Here is a 22932-nt window from a genome sequence, read left to right as displayed (position 1 = left end):
GGATAAGCTTGTCAAACTTACCCATGGATTGGGGTTGTTATACCCATAAAGGCATATAAAAACTTATTATTAAACATAAAACATTACATGGCTTACCTTAAAACCCACGAGTACGCCATTGAAGGCTTCGTTCAGTCCGCTATTAATGGACGGAATACTCATACTCTACAGAACTGCACCCATAAGGGTGCGATGTTCATCACCGATGGATAAGCCGACCAAGGCAAGCTCCATAATTGCTGGCCACCCAGTCGTAGCCTGCTCTGTTACGGGCGGCACCGAAGGTGGCATCGAATATTCCGGAAGACCAGGGCTCCCTAGAGCTTTCTTCGGGGTAAGCTCGGAGGGAATTCGGTTCCCCGCTCTGCTAGTGGGGAGGGAACCAACCTCCTGGGTCTCGATGAATGATACATGGACCTCATCTAGGATCTCCCGGTCTTCGGTGACCGGTGTATCAACTTCTACCAGGACCTCCTGGTCCTTGGCATTCAATGTACCCACCTCGGCCATTGACACCTCGTCCCTGGTCGGCAGGGCTTGGTGGGATATCACCTCGGCCGCCTCATCGGAGGCTTGGGGATGGGTATTGCGGGACACATTCCTGCTCTCCGCCAACTTGGTGGGCGGCAAACCTCCTCTGAGACCTGGTCCATTGGAATGTCTCGGACAGGGCTGCGGCAAGAGCAACTCGTTTCTCATTATTAACAAAGACTCGATGTAATTCCGCTAAATAAAGGATTGGATTCCATACCTTTGGGCCAGGGGCTTGACCCTTGGGGTTTGTAGGGGAATCACCTCAAAGGGTCCGAGCTCCTCGTCGGAATATGGGCCGGCGACGAGCAGGGCGACCTTGCTCTTGCAAGGTCTCTTCGGGGCCCGAGGAGGTAGCCCCTCCTCGGCACCCTTTGGCGCCTCCGACTTCCTCGTGTGGAAAGAATCTTTCTCCTCCTCATCTTCTGCATCTTCCCCCTCGTGGGTGGAGGAGGCATGGGTGTCCCCGGACATGGTATCCAGAGGAACCCTCGAATGGATACCCCCGCGGGTCTCCTTCTTCTTATTCTCTGGCGCCATGTACGACGCCACTACTAGCATCAAGCTCAGCAATGCTGACAGGGGTTCCTTGGGCGGGGGAGCTGGGTCGTCTATGTTTTCAGCTTTGGCCAGCCTATCGTGCAGGGATAGTAGGAGAAATAATAAAACCCTCAATAAAATTGGAAACCTAAGGAGGTATAAGAGCTCAGGCATACATCTAAAGGGGGGTCTTGGCATCCAAGCTAGTATATTCTTCCTCGGCCGGCCACTCCTGCTGAGACTTGAGTAGTATCCGCCACATTTTCTCATGAGTGGTGCGGTAGAACTCCCTCACCACCCAGGGGTCCTTGGGCTTGTACGACCACATCGGGTTATCCCGACACTTTCAGGGAAGGATGCAGCGATGGAGCATGACCTGGACCATGTTGGTCAGCTTGATGTTTGTCGCCACCATCTGCGTGATGCGCTTCTGCAGCAGCTTCACATCTAGCTCGAGTGGCTCCGTGATGTAGAACCACTCCTTCTGCCAACCCTTGATGGTGTCAATCAAGGTGCCCTCCGGCCAAGCCACACAACAAAGCTTGCTTATCACAGCCCAACCACAGTCGACGTGTTGGCTACCGACCGACTTTGTCTTGACGTTGAAAGTTTTAAGCCAAAGGCCGAAGTGCGTATGAACCCGCAAGAAGGCCTCTCAAACAGTAATGAAGGTGGAGATATGCGTGACTGAATTCAGGGAAAGATCATGGAAAACTAACCCGTAGTAGAACATCAAGCCCCTGACAAAGGGGTGGAGCGGGAAGCCCAGTCCCCGGATGAAGTGGGGGACAAACACCACCCGCTCACCAAGCCTTGGTGTAGTACAACCTAGCCCTTATTCGGTGCTCGGTGGGCAATGTCATTCGCGAGGTATCCACAATGCTTCATCTCCTGGATGTCTCCATCGGAGACGCTGGAGATCTCCCACTTTCCGTAAGAGCCCGATCCGACCATTGTTGAGCTTGGAAAAGGGGGCTGCTATAAAGGGTGGGAGATGAAATGGATCTGGGCGCCCGATCTTGGAAGAAAGGGGAGTCGAGTTTGGAATGCCTGTGGTGGGCTTTGGACATTTTCCCCTTTTTAATGGATGTCGTAAAACCAAGGGTTTACGCTTACTGCGCTGCTGGCTCCGCCACTTCCCGAAATGATCGCACCGTAGAGCGTGCGTGGGTTGGCCCGGGTCATTATTCGAATCATTTTAAATGCGGAAAACGATCTCCTTGTCGATAGTACGTGCCCAACGGAAAGTGGCCTCTAGCAACGGTTCTAGTTTTTCATGGTTGGTTATCGCGGCTTTTCGTCACAAGAGTTGCCAGATGAGGGACTGTTCACCTCTCGGCTTTTAAGTCTTTATATTTAACGATGCATGTTTTAGGAACATGATGTCACCAGAGCGACTAAACCGATGCCAGCCGGACATAAGGGGAACTTATCTTGCAAGTCGATTATCCTAAGTGTCCGGCTGCCGAAGACCGAATACATCGGCGTTGGAGGCCATTTTGGGGGCTACTAAGGGAGTTCTGGATTAAGGGGTCCTTGGGCGGTCGGTTTATCCCTTATGGTCCGACCATATGGGCCGTGTCATTGAAGACCAGATTGCCTGATAACTTTATGATTGAGATGGAATGCTCCGAAAACTGGAGTGCACTCCAAGTCAAGAGAATCAGATCGGCCCATCTACCCCCGGATGAGGTCGGTAACATGTAACCCTAGGAACCCTAGTGTCCAAATAAACCAAGGTTCTTGTGCATATAGGCAGGTTATCTCATCTAGGGTTTAGCTCATTTGATCTTGAGGTACATCAACTGTGTAATCATCGTTCCACATCAATGTAATCAAGCAGGACGTATGGTTTTACCTCCTCAAGAGGTCCCGGACTTGGGTAAATAATGTCTCCCCTTTTCTCCTACAACGAATCGATCCAAGGTCCACGGTTTGGGACCCCCTACTCGAGATCTGTTAGTTTTGACATCAACACCTGTTGGGATATATGCAACAAGGTAAAAGCTGAACACGAGAAACCCACTGGCTTACTCCAACTGTTGCCAGTTCCACAATGGAATGGAACAACATTTGTATGGAGTTCATTATGAGATTGCCTAAGACACCACGAGGGAATGATGCTATATGGGTCGTGGTTGACATGCTTATAAAGGTGGCCCACTTCATTACAAAAAGGAACACCTAGAGTGCCAACCAACTTTCTCAACTATACATATGCCAGATTGTTAGTCTACATGGAGCACCCAAGACTATCACCTCATACCAAGGATCCTTGTTTACCTCGGCATTCTGGATACAGCTCTACAAAGCCTTGGTAATCGCCATATCTCCCGCAGAAAGATGGATAGACATAACGGGTTAACCAAAGCTTGGAAGACATGCTATCAGCATGAATTCTTGTTGACGGACCCAAGTGGGAAGAAATTTGCCATACGCAGATTTCGCTTACAACAATGGCTAACAAACCAGCCTCAACATGTCACCTTTTGAAGCACTATATCACAGAGATGTCGCACTCCACTAAATTGGTCTCAAACAGGAGACATCCGAATCTGTGGAACTGATCTGATGCAGGAAGCAAAACGTCAAGTTAAGGAAATTCAGGACAGATTGCAAGCAGCAAAATCTCATAAAAAGAATTACTATGACCCAAAGCACACGTAGATCAACTTTGAACCTCGTAAATACACCTGTCTCCGAGTCACCCATATGAAAGGAGTTAAGAGATTTCATACTAGAGGAAAGCTAGCTCGACGATACATCAGTTAGTTTCGGATTATGAGGAGTGGCCAAGTGGCATATCAACTAGAACTACTGGCAGAGCTATCATAGGTGCAATATGTCTTTCATGTATCCCAACTATGGAAATACATTGCACCACCAGTAAAAGAGTTAGAAATGGAAGGACTACAACTCGCTAAAGATTTGACCTATGAGGAGAGGCCCTTAAGGATCTTGGATCAAATGGATAGGGTCATTCATCGAAAAGTTATAAAGTTTTACAAAGTATAGTGGGAGTGTCACACAAAGGATGAAGCCATGTGGGAAAGAGAGGATTACTTAAGGACATCATACCCATATTTTTTTTCTGAGAAACCAAATCTCGAGGACGAGATTCATCCCAAGGGGGAGGTTTATAACACCCTGGTTTTTTCAAATTACTTTTATTTGGATTTATTAAACATTTTCATTTTTGCAATTGGATTTTCTATCAACTCTTTTAGACTCAACACTTGTATTTATTTTTGATTTTCTTTCAAGTGAACTCTAGCATCTTAAAAACCTTCCTAAAAGTCATCTCTCTCCCAAATCATGCCATGGCATAATTCTCTTTAATACATAAATATTCATTTTCTCTTTGTGGTATGAAGCAACCTTCATTTATCTTACTCGAAAAATTCCAAATAAACTCTTAGACACCCTTTGAATCATGCCTCACATCCACATGCAAAAATATCCCATGGTAATTTCAAAAAAAATTAGCTAAGGAAACTGTTTTTGCTTCTGGTCAGAAATGACACTTTGTGAAGCAAGTATATTTTTCCTTCATCTGCTTGAGCTGAAATTTTTACCACATCACTACCTTCCTAGGAGATGCTTAACCACCAAATTTAACCACTTAAATCCCAGTTAATTTTCCCCAGCTTGCTCCCCAAGTTCCTATCCAAAAACTTCCAACACGCTCCCGTCTTCTCCATGGAGCTAGGTGTCGAGCTACGGGCATCTTGCATTATCGCGTTGAACGGACTGCACCCTACACACGTTCTAGAATGGCCAAAAGTCCCGCACATTTCAGTGCACATGGTGACCACGCGGATGCAAGGTGTTCGACATGCAATCTCTGTGCTCTGGACGTAGGGACCCTCTATCACCGCCCGTTTTCCCTCCTTGCGCCACAGCAGCTTGCACGCACCACTCAGGAACCTCCCTTGGGTCCAACTAGCACCTCTTTGATCCTCCCCAATGCCAGCAGGCCACATGCGAGACGCGATCGAGGCGCTACCAGGCGGAACAATGCACGCACACGCATCGCCTGGTCCACCTAGTGCGCCGCACCTAAGCCCGTGTGCTTGGCATCGTCCTCGTCGCGTCCATGCATTTTCCAAGCACCTTCTCTCTCTCTCTCTCTTTGCCTTTCTAGTTCATCTCCAGTGGAGCCCAAGCTCGGACACATCATCTCCCATAGATTGAGCCACTCCCGTGTTGTTCTAGACATCCACATCTCCTCACCTGGCCACAAATCGACGACCATAGCTCTGGGCAAGACCAGGACGGACTCCATCCTCTCATCCTCGCCGGAGTTGTCCACACATCCCCCTCGACCGTCCACTCGCTCCGGTGCCCCTCGTCTTTGCTTTTCCCCTCGTGCGGGTTCCTGGTGATCTCCTTAGCACGACGAAATTGTTGGTTCATTGGATTGGCGCCGTCTCCTCCAACTTTGACGAGCTCCACCGCCCGCCGTCTCTCGATACGATCATTCAGACACCTTCCGCCCACCTCACCCATCACTTCGGAAGAAAATAATTGCCTTGGTGAGGACAAGAGTATTTTGTTACTCCTCTAAACTAAGGCAAGCCACAACACTCATTACCAAGGATGGCATTGCAATGGCAATGGTTTATTTGAATTAAAAGATCATTTTCTATTCATAATTATTAAATAACTTATTTTTATTGTACTATATATGCTTCACTCATTTCATCTCACATTAGTATGCCACTCATGTAGGAATCATTATCCATGCCATGGTTACATTGATGCATTAGTCACTTACATTCATATGGTTATGATTAAGAGGATGGCATTTTCATCATAACGTGTGAATCGAGCTCCTCAGTTCAACCACATGTGCCTGAATGGGAGGCCCTAATGCGGTCTATTTTCATGCCTCTCGTTGGTGCCTCTAACTAGGAAAGGTTATGCGCTTGCGCTACCCTGTCCTGGTGGGAAGTCATAACCTTGTGTACCCGTAGTTGTATCGTACCGATGTACTAGTTTGGGATGAGTTTGTTTGCCATGACGGTGGCGGTCACAAAGGTGGAGGATGTCACGAGTTGACATCGGGATCACCCATGACATAGCCCAAAGGGGAGTTTGTCAGAATGGCCGAGAGAGTGCCATGCAATAGATTGGATTTGTGGGAATATCATTCGTCCAACTGAATGGGAGCACGAGGCCATGAGTTCCATGGTGGTGTGGGTACAATATACTAACCACTGTAGAGTGTATAATCTATCGATAGCTGCATCCTGGGATATGGACATAATTCATAGTAGGTCACGTTGTGGGTCAACAATAATAAATAATGGGCACACTTAATTATTCTATGTTGGCACAAGGTGATCATTGAGGATCATGATGGTAGATTGTTAACGGTGGTTACGAGATAACCGCGAGATGGTAAGTTGGTCTGACGGATCGATATCATATCCACGTACACCGCATATATGATAGAACCATGTTCACATTCATGCATTAACCTGTTAGATGCATTGTTATTGTTTGTTATATTTGAATAGTTTGATGTGAGCTTGCGAGTACGTTCAAGGTACTTAGCTAGCTTACCATGCCAGATGCAAGACAACCGGTGCAAGGCATTGATGTCGATCGGTTTGACGCTACCTAGGACCGTGTTCCAGCAGTGTCCTTGTGCAGTGGAGTTTCTGAAATTCATTGTTCCGCCACAGCAAAGTTGCTTTCCTTATAATCGAGGCCCCTAAGTTGTATACTAAATAATGTATATAAGTGCAGTTGCATCGTTTGTGCCTCTTGGCCTTGGTTATCATGTAATATTCCAACCTTTATTTGTATCAACAAGAGATCAATAAAGCGGTTGTTTTCTGTACCAAGTTGTTGTGTGTTGCGAGAAGACTTGATCTTTGCGTTGGCAAAGCAAAGTAAATCGGTTGCTCTGAGCCGGGGTTTTAAGTGTTACTATATAGATTATTCATTGGCATGAGTAAATATTGATTTTAAGTGTTATCATATAGATTATGTCATAAGCTTAGCTAAAAACCTGATTACTAGTTAAGCTTATATACAACAACAAAACCTAAGTAGTTTGTAAAGGTTTTTCTTTATTACTTTCTATTTGTCAAATGAATTGCTTGAGGAGAAGCAATGAGTTAAGCTCGGGGGAGTTGGTACGTCTTTGTTGTATGAACTTATCTAAACACTTTTGCTCTTGTTTTGGACTCTAATCAGCATGGTTTTGAATGAAACTAACTCGGATAAATGCTATTTTCAGAAAAAAAAAACTACCTTTGTATTTTCTTTGTGCAGAAACAAAAGTTCTTGAAATTGAAATTTAAAGGGTATTTTTTACAAAATAAATAAAAATACTTGAGCAAAGAAATATCGGAGGGGAGCAACGTGGGGGCCACAAGACAGGGGCGTGCCTGGAGATCTTATGGGCTCCGCGAGAATCCGACTAACTTAATTGCAAGCCTATATACCCCGTCTTCCCAATGAAATTATCAGGGAGAAAGTTTTCTCGCACTATATGATAAGGAGTTGTCACCAGCTCCCGTTCTTTGTTGGGATCCCTGGTTTGGAGTCTGTTAGTGGATCCAGAGAGAGGGATTCATCTCCACCATAATTACCGACTTCTATCGATCAACAATTCTATGAGGGTCACCACCATGAGAGTTCTTAAGTAATCGAATCAGTTTGTTGATGCACAAAAACAAAACCTAACGACGCACCCTTCGGCTCAACATCACCTCCCATGTCTTATATTCAACAACATAGATGAGTTATGTACTAAAGCGTAATAGGGGAAGTAACTTCCACAAACAATTCATATGCTTGATAAACGTTATCAATAGTTGTTTATTTATTGGAAAAAAGTAAGGTTGGAACTAGTCACCCAAATATAGAAGCCACATAATCAACAACATGAGTTACATATTCACGAACAATCAATGTAGACGATAACCATTCTTAACAATTGATTTATTGGACACAATAATATACTTTGAAACATTCCAAAACCATAGAGTCATCAACAAAATAGATAGCTATGTTTATCTTCATCGACTTTGATTTTCAATAAGACGACGACGAAACTCTCCTAGAGCCATTATAGGGAAAATATTGCGGTAGTTGGGATAGTTAAAGAAAAAGGCGGAGTTAGCACATCCCATGTGTTCCTGTCATAAAAATGAAAGAAAGACAATCATCATATATGAGTGGATTTGAAAGTGCTAAGTTGTTCTATAGGCATCATAGTGATAAGTCATTTTATATGTTAGGGCCCATAGGTAACCCAACTCCTTGTGGGAAATAGTTTTTTGTCTTAATTATTAGTCTTCAGTACAAGTAATAAATTAAATGCTCTTCTTATATAATGGTATGTTCCATATCTGATCGATGAAATTCATGGTAGGGGTACTATATACGGTAATTAAACTAAAACATACCTGTTGGGGAAACTCTCCCGAGTCTAGCTGCATATTCATCAATAGTTTTGCCGCACGATATAGTGGCACTGGATATATTTCAGCCTATTAGAAAACCCAAGGTGAAATACCGTTGTACAAATATCCTGATGGCATAACATTCATGCAGATGCAATTGAATATTGTTTCATTAATTATGCATTAAGGAACTACAAGGAAAAACGAACCTGGCCAGCATAAATCAATGCAAGCATTGCCCATGCAGTGGCCACTGCATGAGAACTACCGCTGTCCACATACTCCTATTAAATATTTAGTATTAGCAACATGACTAAAACATAGATTTCAAATCCCTCAAGTAAATAAAGTAACATGTTAAAGGGGTGCATTTATGTTTCCATTTTTTTGACAGGTATAATGGGCAAACAAACCATGTGAATACTTCATTAAGCTGGGATAATGTAGCATGCTGGTGATAGAAAATGGATGTTATAGCCTAAGAATTTCAATAGCTAGTTGATGCGATGATATGTTGTCCCAATGGCAGAACAAGGCTTCAAGAGGGGCACACCACATACAACACCCTCACGCTCCGGAGATCGTCCCTTCTAAAGTTCTTACCCTCCTTTCCCCCATGGCCCTTCACTAGCATACCGTAATATCATCCTAAATCGTTGAGCCTCTAGCCGTCACCTAATTTACTTTCACACACCACCTCCCAAGTACATTACATTAGCGACCTTCACGTGTTGCCTACTAACGAAAACATGTCACCATATCTCAATTCACCACTAGTTATCTTCCAAGGACAAGCCATGCAGACTTAAGGCGAGTATTTATGAAGTTGGTTGTAATGGCATGAAATTGGTTGCAATATAATATAAATTTAAAAAATGATGGTGTGCGTCATTTTAGTGACAAAGACAAAAGACATCAATATTGACATCTCTATTATTTTCTACGGAGGCCTTCCTAATTATCCCATTTCTTATGTACTTAAACATCTCGACTTCAAAATATGTACAAATGTGATGGATCATATCCATAGAAGAGACCGTTTAACCGGTTTCCTATTTGCTAGGTAGATTGAGATTATAAGACAAGCAGTTATGCTACCATTTTCCTTACTTTGATCGGAGGCATACAATTATCTCTTTTTTCATAGCACTATTTGTGTGATGTTTTATTCATCATTTCGAGATATATGAGTTGAACTAAATTTCAAATATTACATTCATATATACCAGATCCAAATTCATTTGCTTTTCCCCACAATATATCTCATAACAAGGCGTGAGGAGATCGAAGGCAACGAAATAAATATTGGTTCACCTCGGTTTCAATGGAAAGATAGCTTTCGCCCCATCCACCTGTACTCTGTTGTTTGGACAATAAAAATTCACATGATTTCCTCATACAATCACTATTATCATAAGTCCTTCCCGAAGCAGCTAAACCTTTCACCGCAAAGAAGGCCCCGTAAGTGAAACAAATACCCCAAGTGCCATACCTGGATCATAAATAAGTTATGGTATATCCATGAAATAAGTAATAGGGAGTAGTATGATTATGATAAATGATTCATATACTTACCAAGAACCATTCTTTCTTTGTTTGTTCTCAATGTATGTAGCAGCATTTTTTATACATTTTTCTATCTCTTTGCATCGATAATGTGGATATTGCTCTTTGAACAATATCAGACCCTCAAGCACGGATGATGTGCATTCCATAGATCTATCAATAACATTTTCCAACCAATTAGTTATTAAGTGAATAGAAAACAAGCAATGATAATTTTCAAGTGAAATGGCATTTGGATTTCTTACGGATGATCGATAACAATATTCTGAAAACTGTCAGATGGATTAAGATCCTACGTCATTGAATAAAAGATACATTAGTGAATATGCAGTATTAGTGTGTTAGGTTGTAGAGAATGATAGAAAATCCCATCCTCTACTAGTATTTATTAGTGAAATAATTCGGCGGTAGTGCCCACAACTGAAGAATCAAAATTTACATTCCTATGGTATTTACAACACTTACTTAGCTCTATTTAACTGAACAGTATCCTACTTCTATTCTTGCATAAGTTCACTATTGTAACAAACATAACAAGCCTTTTAGGTTCAAAGGAAAGCTAAGCAGAACTTTAAAATTAATGTAAAGGTGGACCTTACAACTAGAACTGTTTGTAATTTTCTATCTACTTCGATTATCTCATAAAATAGACGATGATTGATCAGTTTTGTTAACTAGTAGTTAAGATATATTGTAATTATTTTACGTTCTGAATTTTCATTCAGTTGTAATGGAAAATCATTGAAAACTATGGTTAATTTATGGACGCATGAAGTATATCATGTTTTTGCACCTAAAAATTCATAGATGCTAATTTTAATCCATGTTATGGTGAATATTTATGACTACCACAAATCAATTCCATAGTAAAATAACATTGCTTGTGCCCCGCGGTTAGTGTACAGTACTTCATGTATCATTTTATCAAAACTGGCTTATTCCCGCTTCCACACATGGAATGTTCTAAAAAAACATATATGACAAATAATATATCAGATCATAAAAGTACAATATTGTTACATACCTCTAACCAGGAGTTTGTTCTTCTACGTTCATATGTAGAAAACGAACCATCTTTATTCTTCAACATATGAAAAAGGCAATTTAAAAGCTACCATCAACCACTGGAGTTGGTGTTATATGAACGAACCATCTTTATTCTTCAACATATGAAAAAGGCAATTTAAAAGCTACCATCAACCACTGGAGTTGGTGTTATATGGCTGGAGCAAATAGAAAATTTCTTTGTATGGGCATGACCAAATACTTTTCACAATAGTTTATCACACATTGAAGTAAAAAGTCATTATGATAAAAGACTAGTTATATCATTTGTATGGTGTAGATAAAAATTCCTTTTTAGAGTATAATTTGACCCTAGGCCCAACATATATGGGTTATGTTCAAGGTGTCTCAGAAGGACTAGCCTCAGTCTCCATGGGTGTCTTCAGTAATGTGTCACCTTTCTACATGGTTGTTTCACATCATTGTCACATAGTCATAGTTTGCACTAGTTTTTATTTCCCAATAATACAACAATGTCATCGTGCAGTCTTGGCTACATGATGTCATTCAACAATGTGGACAACCTTCCATGGTGTGATTGTGCTTGGTGTCTACATGTTCTGCATATGTACGTATGGTATTCTTACCACCTTCACTATTAGTGAACTCCTCACTAGGAAATTTGTTTGAGGTTCTCATGGTGTTGTGTGTTCATGGCTTTGGGTAGTTTGTGCATGTGGTGTGTCTCAGATCCATGTATCCTTCTGTCGAAACAGGAAACGCATTGGTATTTGTGATGTGGTCTGAGCTCAATAATTCCTTAGACCTCGTTGGGCCACAACGGTTATCCTTCATGGTGTCATCTACAACATGACTTTGATGTGCCTCGTTGAATTTGATAAAGTATCCTCGCACGTCCAGTATATGTTTTGAAAAAATATAATCGTCAGAATGTCCTTCTACCGGCGATCACCGTCAATTATTGCAAAGAGTGTAACTCATGCTGAGGAGAGATGGAAAATTTAGTGAACTATTTGAACCATATATGGTGTACTATGCAAGTCAATGTAGCATAGGGTATAACATGCCCAACAGTTAACCCTTCTGTTTTGATAGTACATCACGTTTGCGGTAAGGGGAGATTCTAGCAGTGTATGTGTTAGCGTTAATGATTTAATTGGGTCTATTTTGAAAGTGAGAGAGATGGACTTATTTGATTTACGTCACAAGTCAAGAAAGGAAATTTGTTTTCTAACAAATTATGAGCTATATATTGACAATACTTCGAAATTAACATCTTTCTACCTAATTTTAAGAATACACAATGATGTAGAGAAAAGTACGCACATGTTACTTGATTTAGTTCTTGGGACATACCATCAAAGAAAGGATGCAGTCAACGCCATCATACAACCTTTGTTCTTGTATTGGATGACCGACAAGGTTGGGTGACATCTTTGATAACAACAATAATGCCTAAAAATTATTTATTTTAGGTCCATACATATATGACTGCTTTAGTACCATTTATGTTAAATTTTTTACTTTTAATCACTCAAAATAAATATATTCTCATGTCGAAAGTGTAGAGGAAGCATTACTAACCTTAATAGCCTCAGCAGTACAATCAGACACACCCCAACCAATGTCTATTGTTGAAAGAGTCCATGAACCTTTTGATCGATGACGGTAATTTTTTTGATAACTTGGACAATTTGAAATAACCTTTGGGATAAGATAAATGATTTTTAGATTTGTTCTATAATTTCATTTCTTAATAAAACAAGGAAAATTATAAACCTGTGAATTTTTTAGAAAGTCATGTGCTTTTTCTATAGTTTTACTGAACTCTCCTATAAGATCTGTTGAGACAAATGCTTGAATTATAAATGATATCTCCCAGCTCTGGCAACCATCTGCTATCTGCAATCCATAAAATAGCATTATTATTGACCCAATTATTTCAAGTATTTTCGACTTTTTATAAAAAAAATTGAAACAAATTAACTTGGATATACATTAAACATAAATTTTCAATTATTGATACGAGAAATAATATTGATAATGCAAGCAGTCACAAGTATAGCAAATTAGAGGTAAAACAAATATACATTCATCTTCCCTGAAAATCAAGATCATTCATTTATGTGTCATTGACCATGCAACATTTGAATACATCTAACCGTTCGTTTGAACTTATATCCTCAAATAACTAAACACTAAAAGTGGCTATGGCCTAATCAATGTTGGGCGAGAATGGCCATGACCCAAACAAATCCATCATTAAGCACTTGCGACGTCATAAATATGGAGCGTCGATGATAGGCCTACGAAACAACTTGTAATTTTTGTTTATTTGAGAGCACAACTATTTTTTTCTCCACTATACAAATCTTAGCTTATGACTTAATACTTAAATAAAACTTATAATACATGTAACATCACTATATATTTTATTATAAACCTTTGTGTACATTTTAAACAAATAATAAAATATAATATGAATAAATATGGTTTGGACAAAAGTATATTCTAGTTACATTTTTCTGCACTAATGAAATATAGGAACAATTGTATACTTGTGCATACTATTATCAATGAGAACTAGGAATAAATGAAATGATATGTGTCTCTAGAGAATAGATATAACATATCCAGTATGCATGTTGTAGAAAGAATACATTGTCATTGAGTAAGAGTTTGTTTTTTGCTCCTCACATGCTTCATCAAGCTTTATTTTCTTAACTAAACTAAGATGGCATGAGCAGATTGAATTCACTACCTAAGACAACCCTGAAACCTTATTTAAAGTTGACCTGAAATAGTATGACCTTATTATTACAAAATACAACACCAGCGGTAATCCATTTAGCAGAACAACTCTCACATTTAGACTACACATAGCTTGGAGTTTGTGTTGTTTTGTATTTATATGCCCATATATTTAAAAGATGGGTACTCCTAGTTTTGAGTAACATGATGGGCAAAAAGAATTTTTGCAATTTCTTAATTTCTTATGCACCCTTTCAGTAATATTTTCTTAAGCTACAAATGCAATTCTATATAATTTTGGCTCTCAAGTATACTGATGTTATATAAAAATAATTTGAGTTTTGGATTCATTATGGTACCAAGATTTCGACGACCATCAAGATTCAAGACTCAGGACTATATATGTCACAACAAGTTCTCTTGAACTCTGATCACAATGCTTCCATCCAAATTTAGCACCATGGTCAACAATGGTTTGTCGATCGATCCAAAAAGGTGCTATTGAGCTTCGTTCGCATTCATGTATGTGATCCGTGGAAGTCATTGGGGTTCATCTCTTGTTAACCCTTAGACTTAACTTGTTTGGCAAGCTATAGGAGGTATTGAAGGTGGATTGTGTAATAGATATATAAGACAACCTAGACAATCATTTGTAGAAAATCTTGCATACACGTACTTCAATAAGCGAGCATCATCAAAGTGCATGAAGTGTGTTGGTGGCGGTGGGGAAAGATCTCATAATAGGAAGGGTTATATGAGGAAGTCCATGAGATATGAACATGTGATCGAGGCTATCAGGAATTCATCCCAAGAGCATGGAAGATCTCCAACATGACATAACCAAAGAACCAAGGAAGAGGGAGCATAGAGGAACAAATAGTAGCATCGATTAGTTGTAACAATTCTGAATGACATGATTCGAAGCATCATGGCATAGGAAGAAGAAAATTATTCTAGAAAGATTGTTATGAACGTACCAGCACAAGGGCGCGGTGGACTAGATCAGCTTACATTAATTATGTGGGCCAACAAGGGAGGATACAATCTAGGGACACCTAAGATGTAGAGGAGTATAGAATGGTTGTGTTTTCAGATTTATAGTTCTAGTAATACATTGAATGGCAAAAAAACTGAGGTTTTCTAGCATAATTTCACTTTCTAGAATGCCACATAATTTTGGTGTGTAACAAAGTTTCCATTTGTATCTCCCTTTTCAAGAAACCATAGCATGCAAATTGGATTTTCTACATGCTCGTAAATACGAGTTCCTATAGGCCCTTACCAGCGTTTTTCTCTAGGGCGGTGATTTGGTTTACACATCGCGGCTGCTGTCATCTCTTCGTCTGCATCAATGACTTGTCGGGTGATGCTTCCATAAGCTCCTGGATTTCAACTTTTTTGCTCCCTCGAGGCAAAGGCCAGGGGGAAGAATCGAGTTATGCTCAGGGCGCACTGTAAATCCATGCAGGAGGAACAAGACTTCGGCACACCCAGGATTATCAATGTATTCTTTTAAGGGTGTGTTTGTAAGTACCATTGATAGTTAGTACATGACAATAGGACTTTTCAGATAAAAATAGCCTAGGGGCTAAATTATCTTATTCTAGATTGCACATGTGCACGGTCCACAAAAACCGTTAAATTCTTAACTAAGTCCAGATATCACTTACCTATTACTCCATTGTTTCTCTTTAGTCCGCATCTATTCTTTTTAGGATTATTATTATTAACTATGCGCCTTAGCTATTTTCTCTGTCTCGAGCAAGTTCCAATTGGAGAACGTTTTCCCAAAACAAGGGACCAATGCAAGCACTGCATCCAACCTAACATTTCCGTTCCTTGGCATGCAGGTATGGAGTTATATGCATACAAAAGAGAAAATTAGGGAGTAAATTAAAGAGTTTGTGTATGTTATAGTTCCCCTAACTTTGAATAGCACATGTGTGAATCATGTCTATTACTTGAACATTAAAAAACCAACACATTCATGTATATAATTGTTACCGGAAACATTTTTGGTACATATCCGCATTAAATAATTCCATACAAGACATGCTAAAGATGTACCTTTGCCTTCATTCCATCTTCTGCTAGCCACATGTAATCATATACTCTTGGAAGATGTTGCTTTAAAGCATATGAATTTGGATTTTCTACCCAACAACAAATCATGCTCAATGCCTAATATCCAAAAGGGCATGAAGTCATATGTTAAAGAATTTAAGGATATTATAACATTATAATTGTAAATATTTACCTTGTCAACGGGACAAATGGTGATGTATTCAGTTGTTTCATCATTGTAATGAATATGTTCCATGAGCTTACTCAAAGCTCTTTCTCTTAGCTTGTTGGTTGGCCAACTACTTATCACGGGCTCCACAAACTTGTGAAAACAATAAAATATAGTTCTTTGAACCTTTGAGTGAGGACACCGACAGTCTTCCTACGGCCAAATAAGAAGGATATAAGCATTAGAAAATCGGAATATTTCTTCTATAAGATAATACTATGCATGGTAGATTAATTAATCACATAAAGTTCCTTATTTTACGTCGTAAATACATAACTATTTCATAAACTTTGAGGATCACGATCCTTCTATAAACTACCCATAATTTTATTATCGCAACTATTGATCCACATATTTCTAGTACATTTAAGAAAATGTCTATACCAACCCATAGGCCTGGCAAACTATCATGTCCAAAACATGTTACACTCTTGTAAGGTTAATGGTCTGGAAAGAATTATGGAACGTACATCATTTTTCATGCCATCTTGTAAAAGCTAAAAATAATTGTAAACGTGAGCATTTCATAGAATTATAAATGTTATTTGTTCAAACAAGTGAAAAACACTAACGAAGAATTAGTAATGCAAGTTGTAGATTTCTATTAGTATAAGCTTTAATAATTTGAAACCATGTATATATATAGGATCATATATTAAATGGATGGAGACATAAAAATTAAGATAATAATGAACCTTGGCACAAGATTGACGCGCCTTATTCCAATCAATATTGCGATACGGTATGTTGTAGAGCTCCTCTCGTAATGCCAATATAGTTGGAGTAATAGGCCCAACAAATTTCTTCCCATAAAGATATGCCATTGACATATACACCATTCGACAAAAGCACCAAAAACGGCCTATATACATTATCATACAAGAATGTCAAGTGAAGATCATTATTGGTTGATCAAAAAACCAAACAACTCTTGGATTAGCTAATCTGAAAAATGATTGGTAGAAGGATTTCAGTGAAGAAAACTTAGTCAGGACCTTAATTAACTCTTATTCTATCTTGTAGATTATTAGACATGTAATTAGTTCATATTCGTTTCTAGATCCTTATCTTTTAATGAATAATTTATTGGAAACAGTTACCCAACTATTGTTGCTTGGCACATATTTCCATGACTATGTTTTTATAATTAATAAATGTAACTAGTGGTCTAGAATCACGGATATTACTGATATGTTTTTTAAATATATTTATAAATGGAGTGCAATGTATAATATCGAACATGTACGTTGATAGACTTGAAGAAAATGTGGAACTGACACCTTATTCGAATTGGAATGTCCGTACAGTGGTTAAAAAAATTATTAGATGGTTGAATGATCATTCTTATGGTGTATTCTTATGAGACACATACCTGGATGAATTGGAAGAAAATATGGAACCATCCATAATTCTGGAAAAATTGGATTGTTTCCTACCCAATCGTAGGCACCAATTATCTGATATTACATAGAAAAGAAACTTATATAGGTCAGCTTAGTTTATATAAGGACTGGTTCTTCTCTCTCTCTCTCTCTCTCTCTCTCTCTCCACTAGTAAAACCAGACCTTACTTTTGGATAATTAGTCCCGGTTTGATTTCGGCTCGGGACTAATGTGACCATTAGTCCCGGTTCCAATGGCTAGGAGCGGTCGGAGACCTGGACATCTTTAGTCCCGGTTCATTTTGTACCTATGGTCCCGGTTTGTGATACATTTATGAAAAGATGGTAATAGAGTACAAATATAAAACAGTGAAGAACTTGTATACGTTTTTGAAGGTACTAAATACCCAACCAGAAATACTATTTCGTTACAACTTCAGGTGAGTGTTATCATCTTTTAGTATAAATTCTATTTTTCTTACTCGATGTTAAGTGTACGTAGTACGTACAAGTTATGCATGCCCGCTTATACAACGCAGGTACCATTAGATCCTGCTAATCATTAGTGTTGACGAGTGAAAAGTTAAAGTACTGGACTCACTAACTAAAGACCCTAAAGAGTACATGAACCTGAAGTTGGTGCTCGACAGGTAATTTCAATCGTTATCGTACTATGTCGGCCTCTTTAGTTTATTTCCTAATATCAATTAATCAAAGACTCATTTATTCTTTTTCTTTGTCGGGCAGGGTTTGGACACGGTTCATCTTTTAGTACGTAAACACTATTCACAATCATGGTCTACTATATCTACACACAACTAATATATTCAAATTGGTCTTCTTCTTTAAAGATGGCGGAGATGCGGAATAGGCTCCTAGAAAAGGACTGCATACGAACACTTCAAGAGGAAATGGTGTGATTTTTTCTTAAGCAATTCATATCTCCCGAGTGAGAATACCACTCACCTAATGCTTGCATGTAATGAGCTGCAAGTTGTAGGAGATATTGTATATACCAAATTGTGTGTGCGTGTGTCTATATATATATATATATATATATATATATATATTTATCTTCACTCCCTCTATTTAACATGAACGCACCATATTTTTTACGTCCCGTAATTTTTTTCTTACTTCTTACGTGAAAAGAAAACGTAAGAAAATAGTAAATCGCCGTAAAAAATATTTTATGCTATGTAAAGTTACGAACGTAAAAATATAGTGTAAAATACACATAAAATGCACTTTTCTGGTCTTCTGACATATATTTTTATTTTTTATGTCAAATTTCACATAATGAATCAACATGCATGTAGCTATTTGTATACAAAACAAAAATTTATTTATGAAACAATCGTAATTAAGATTACCTCAGGTGAAGAATAACTCATTCTACACCTTGGATGATGAATAACATGTACATTATATAGTAGCGTAAAATATGTTTTAAATAAAAAAGAATTAAATGGAAAACATAAAACAAAAAATAAAAATAAATAATAAACCCCTAGACCCCTCCACTAGTGATCCAGGACTAAAGGCCCTTACCAACCGGGACTAATGCCCGTTTCTCCACTAGTGATCTCTCTCTCTCTCTCTCCCTCTCTCTCTCTCTCTCTCTCTCCATCTCTCTCCCCCTCCCTCCCTCCCTCCCTCCCTCCCTCTCTCTCTCTCTCTCTCTCTCTCTGTCTCTCTTTCTCATGATTAATAATGTTTATTCAAAGTTTACTTTCATAATTTCAGTCTTCTCAACTTACATATATAAAGCTAGATGAGAAAGTGGCGTGTGATCATGTCAACAAGAAAGGGTAATGGCTTAACATAAGGAAACCATCAAAGTACCTCATACTTTATATTCATGCACGTTATGAAGTATAAAAAATATCTTTGTTTATTATGATCCATACCGAGAGGAATATCTTTCCCCATTGTGGTACAGCAGTAGCACTTCCATGTGACAGAATCCAGGCTCGCCCTTTTGCCAATGCACCATTATCACAATCCAGCATCTCACCGAGAAGCCTTAAGGCTGCATAATTTAAGCATGAGCAAAGCATGTTGCTTGGCCCAATAACATGTGTCCCCCAACCACCATCCTCATTCTGCATGGATTTTAAGGGCATGTGAATTTTCACACTTTGATTAGTTAATGAAACTATATGCTTCAATATACATGCCTGATGGTTGTAAATGTGACGGCATATCTCACGTTGATGGTCTGATGATATGACGCTGTGAAGATTTTCGGTAACATATAAAGAGAATATCTGCAATTGCAAGATAAAAAATCACCCATAATGTAGAACCAACATATTTTTTTATAAAGCATGTAGATCAAACATACTTCTGGAGTCGTTATTCCAGAGAACCAAAATAATATATGACATGTTGGCCGAGTCACCTAATGTAATTGTCTAAGGACCCATGTGTGCTCATTCATAATCGATGATAAATCCACTATCTACTTACAAAATGGACACATTGCACGTTTTGGGCAAGGTGGAAAACAAGCGACTGGATGTTTCGGGGATTTAGTATCACTCAAATATTCGTATATAGAATGTGTAGGGTTTTTGCTGGATTCCTATCCATGTACTACACCTAGAATAAAGCAAAATGACTAGTAGGTCATTTTAGATCATTCAATCGGCCTTCTGAAATGTATTTCACTGTTGGATTGATTTCATGAGTTATTTCTATTTTTCATACGATGCATGTTAGAAAACATTGCTACTATACAAAATAGCATAGCAGTATCAATGTTCTTTTGTGTAACATATAGTTGATGTTGTCCGCGAAGGGGTGAAAACTTGGTAACCCGGCCATATCAACCAGATCTAGTCACTCTTGTACACCACGACTGAAAACAACTAGGGCACCCAAGCCCATTCACTAATTCTGAAGTGACAGTCAGCACCATCAGATCTCTTATCAATTCCAATCTCACGAGGGTAGCTGAATTAGTGGTGAAAAATACTCGTATATCTGTAGGTTGCCTTTTATGCTTCCCCTCCATAATTCTCGATCACCACACTCACCTATCCAAGGACGCACCTAAAACCGTTGGTTACTGATCGTGATCTTGAAGTAGCTAAAAAAAATGTGCGGGTGGAGAGAAGCCATGCCGCTTCCATGGATTAACTTTGGCAGATTAAATATTTGAAATCAGTATTACTATGGTTTGGATCATGCTGCTGCATGCCTGGATAAGAGACAACACAAGGGACATGCACATCCCGGTGAAAGTTCATTCATTTCCATATTAGAGCAAGTACAATAAGGTACAGTCAGCAGGCTGTAAGGATTAAAATACTATATTTTTTCTGAGTTAGATGAGAGAGAAGAGGAGAGAGAAGGGAAGCGGACTCTTCGTGAAGAGTCAGTTCTAGCACGTGCTCCTAGGTGCTTTGTGAGAATGAAAGGTGGGTCATATATGATAAAAGTAGTATTCTTTTATAGCCAACTATTGTACAAGCTAGTTATAAGACGGGATATAAGACTGCTTATAGTTATGTGGCAAAAGCTACAAAACCTACAAGTATGTGGTTTCTCGCAACACTATCACGTATAGTTTACCTTTTGTGTATTCGCGAAATAATGAGTAGCCATATACACGGTTGCATCTTTTGAATGGAATACTTACAAACATAGGCATAAGGAACATAATTCCACTATTGTCACCAGGCCAATGACCATCATGCGCTTGTAGCGTGCAATACTGATTTAGGGCCTGCCTCAGGGATGCTGATATTATTTCTTCTGTGACTTCTGCATTATCGTCGAGATGCACTTTTGGGACAATTGCCGGAAGGGGGTTTAATTTTGCATACTGCAGTATACGAAATATGTAAAGATTATAGTAGACGTGAAATAAAGCAAAACCATGACAACATGGAAGCATATATAATATTAATGTCGTGTACAAAATATATTTGGAGACAATTTATACTCCACCACTGATTTGTAAGGCCGGCATATGCAATAATATTTAATTTGACTCTTCTTTAGAGCAATAACTATAAGTTAATTACCCCCAAAATCATATCATAGTGGCAAATCATTCCGAATAATGCATATCCAGAATATACTGTGTACTTTTCAAGTTTTTTTCTTTTACTAAAGAAGGATGCGTGTGCCATGATAATGCAGGAGGCCCGGGACCACCCCTTTTAAAATAAAAATAGAGAAACCCTATTTAAGGTTGGTCATAGTGCGGAGTATCATGCATATGATACTATTGTATTATACTACCTTTATAATGCATAGTATCATAAAGTAGTATCATAGATGACCTTATTTATTGACATGCATGAAACATAGTAGCATATCATTTAGCATATTACGGTATCTACCTATGTTACTCTAACGCTCTCTCTCTTCTATAATTGTCTGTCACATCAGCATATTTGCTAGTATCAAGTACATGATACTACCTTAGTTACTCCCACTATGACAAGCCTAAGGGAGAAAATGGTTAGTAGCATAATTAATTTCTGATCGAACTTTTTTTGTGTAATTCATTCATGACATACGATATGGAAGACATTTTTGACATCCAAATTAACACAAACTGATATTTATGACTAGTAACAGAAGAGCTTTCCTGCTTAGCGCGGTTGGTTAGTACTACTATGGGAGTCACAAGCGCGTACCTGCATGCGCATAAGAAGATCCTGTGACTCCCTCTTCTCGAAACGGCACCGCGTGTAGTCTCGGCGCAACCTCTCAACCTCTGCGCGTTCCTCCGGCGTACCGAGCTCAGGATCAAACTCCCACACCGCTCTACCGAGGAAGCTACTCGGGGAACGCAGCCACGGGCTGCCGCCCTCCGACACCTTCAGCCTCCACATCTCCAGGTGACCAGCGTACGGTGGGAGTAGTGGCTATAGCTCGATCGTGACTTGACAAAACGTTCCTAGCTAGCATCCATGGAGGCAAGCATGCAGCCCTTCAGGTCTGTTTATAGGGGGCGGCCACTTGCGCATTAACCTCAGTCGGGAATGACAAAGTTGCCCTTCACTTCACCACGGAGACGGTTAGATCTGTTTGGTGCTCCGGGTTTGTTTTTCAAGTACCGGAGGAGACTGGGTCCTCAAAAAAGCTTGGCAAGAAACATAATTCGGAAAGGTCCCAACACCCTTTTATGTACGTCAATAAAGACTGGGTCAGTCGACTGACAATTCAGATCTCCATTAACAGCAATCCACACCACCGTTGGAGTAGTTGAGTAGGCCTGCCCATAATAATGGTTTCACATGAAAAATGTGTACTTCCTCCGTTTTTAAATATAAATATTTTTAAAGATTTTATTGGAAGACTATATACAGAGCAAATGACCTTCTATACTCTAAAATATGTCTATATATATACATCTGTATATAGTCTCCTAGTAAAACCTCTAAAAAAGACATAGCATTTAG

At 39.3% G+C, this 22932-nt stretch overlaps 1 protein-coding gene across 4 annotated transcripts; it reads right to left on the bottom strand.

Moving 5' to 3' along the window:
* Nucleotides 1-7935: 7935 nt before the first annotated feature.
* On the bottom strand, nucleotides 7936-22437 carry LOC123411732 (achilleol B synthase-like). Of its 4 annotated transcripts, none has more exons than XM_045104695.1 (18): nucleotides 22165-22437; nucleotides 21156-21341; nucleotides 19690-19779; nucleotides 19420-19614; nucleotides 17501-17585; nucleotides 16824-16990; nucleotides 16093-16281; nucleotides 15903-16016; nucleotides 12864-12986; nucleotides 12669-12788; nucleotides 12441-12539; nucleotides 11083-11139; nucleotides 10304-10350; nucleotides 10068-10211; nucleotides 9807-9984; nucleotides 8702-8776; nucleotides 8496-8579; nucleotides 7936-8225 (listed from the first exon to the last, which is right to left on the bottom strand). In XM_045104695.1, exons 1-18 carry the CDS (start codon nucleotides 22360-22362, stop codon nucleotides 8106-8108), a joined length of 2271 nt encoding a protein of 756 aa, XP_044960630.1. In that variant the 5' UTR covers nucleotides 22363-22437; the 3' UTR covers nucleotides 7936-8105. The 4 variants fall into 4 exon arrangements, with proteins under 4 accessions (XP_044960630.1, XP_044960631.1, XP_044960633.1 ...); XM_045104697.1 differs by having other exon boundaries at nucleotides 8134-8225; nucleotides 8496-8563; XM_045104696.1 differs by lacking the exon at nucleotides 12441-12539.
* Nucleotides 22438-22932: the final 495 nt, after the last annotated feature.

The sequence above is a fragment of the Hordeum vulgare genome, chromosome 7H (genome assembly GCF_904849725.1).
Source record: "Hordeum vulgare subsp. vulgare chromosome 7H, MorexV3_pseudomolecules_assembly, whole genome shotgun sequence".
Taxonomy (NCBI): Eukaryota; Viridiplantae; Streptophyta; class Magnoliopsida; order Poales; family Poaceae; genus Hordeum; species Hordeum vulgare.
Note: the sequence above shows the minus strand (reverse complement) of the source record. Positions and strands in the feature narration are given on the sequence as shown.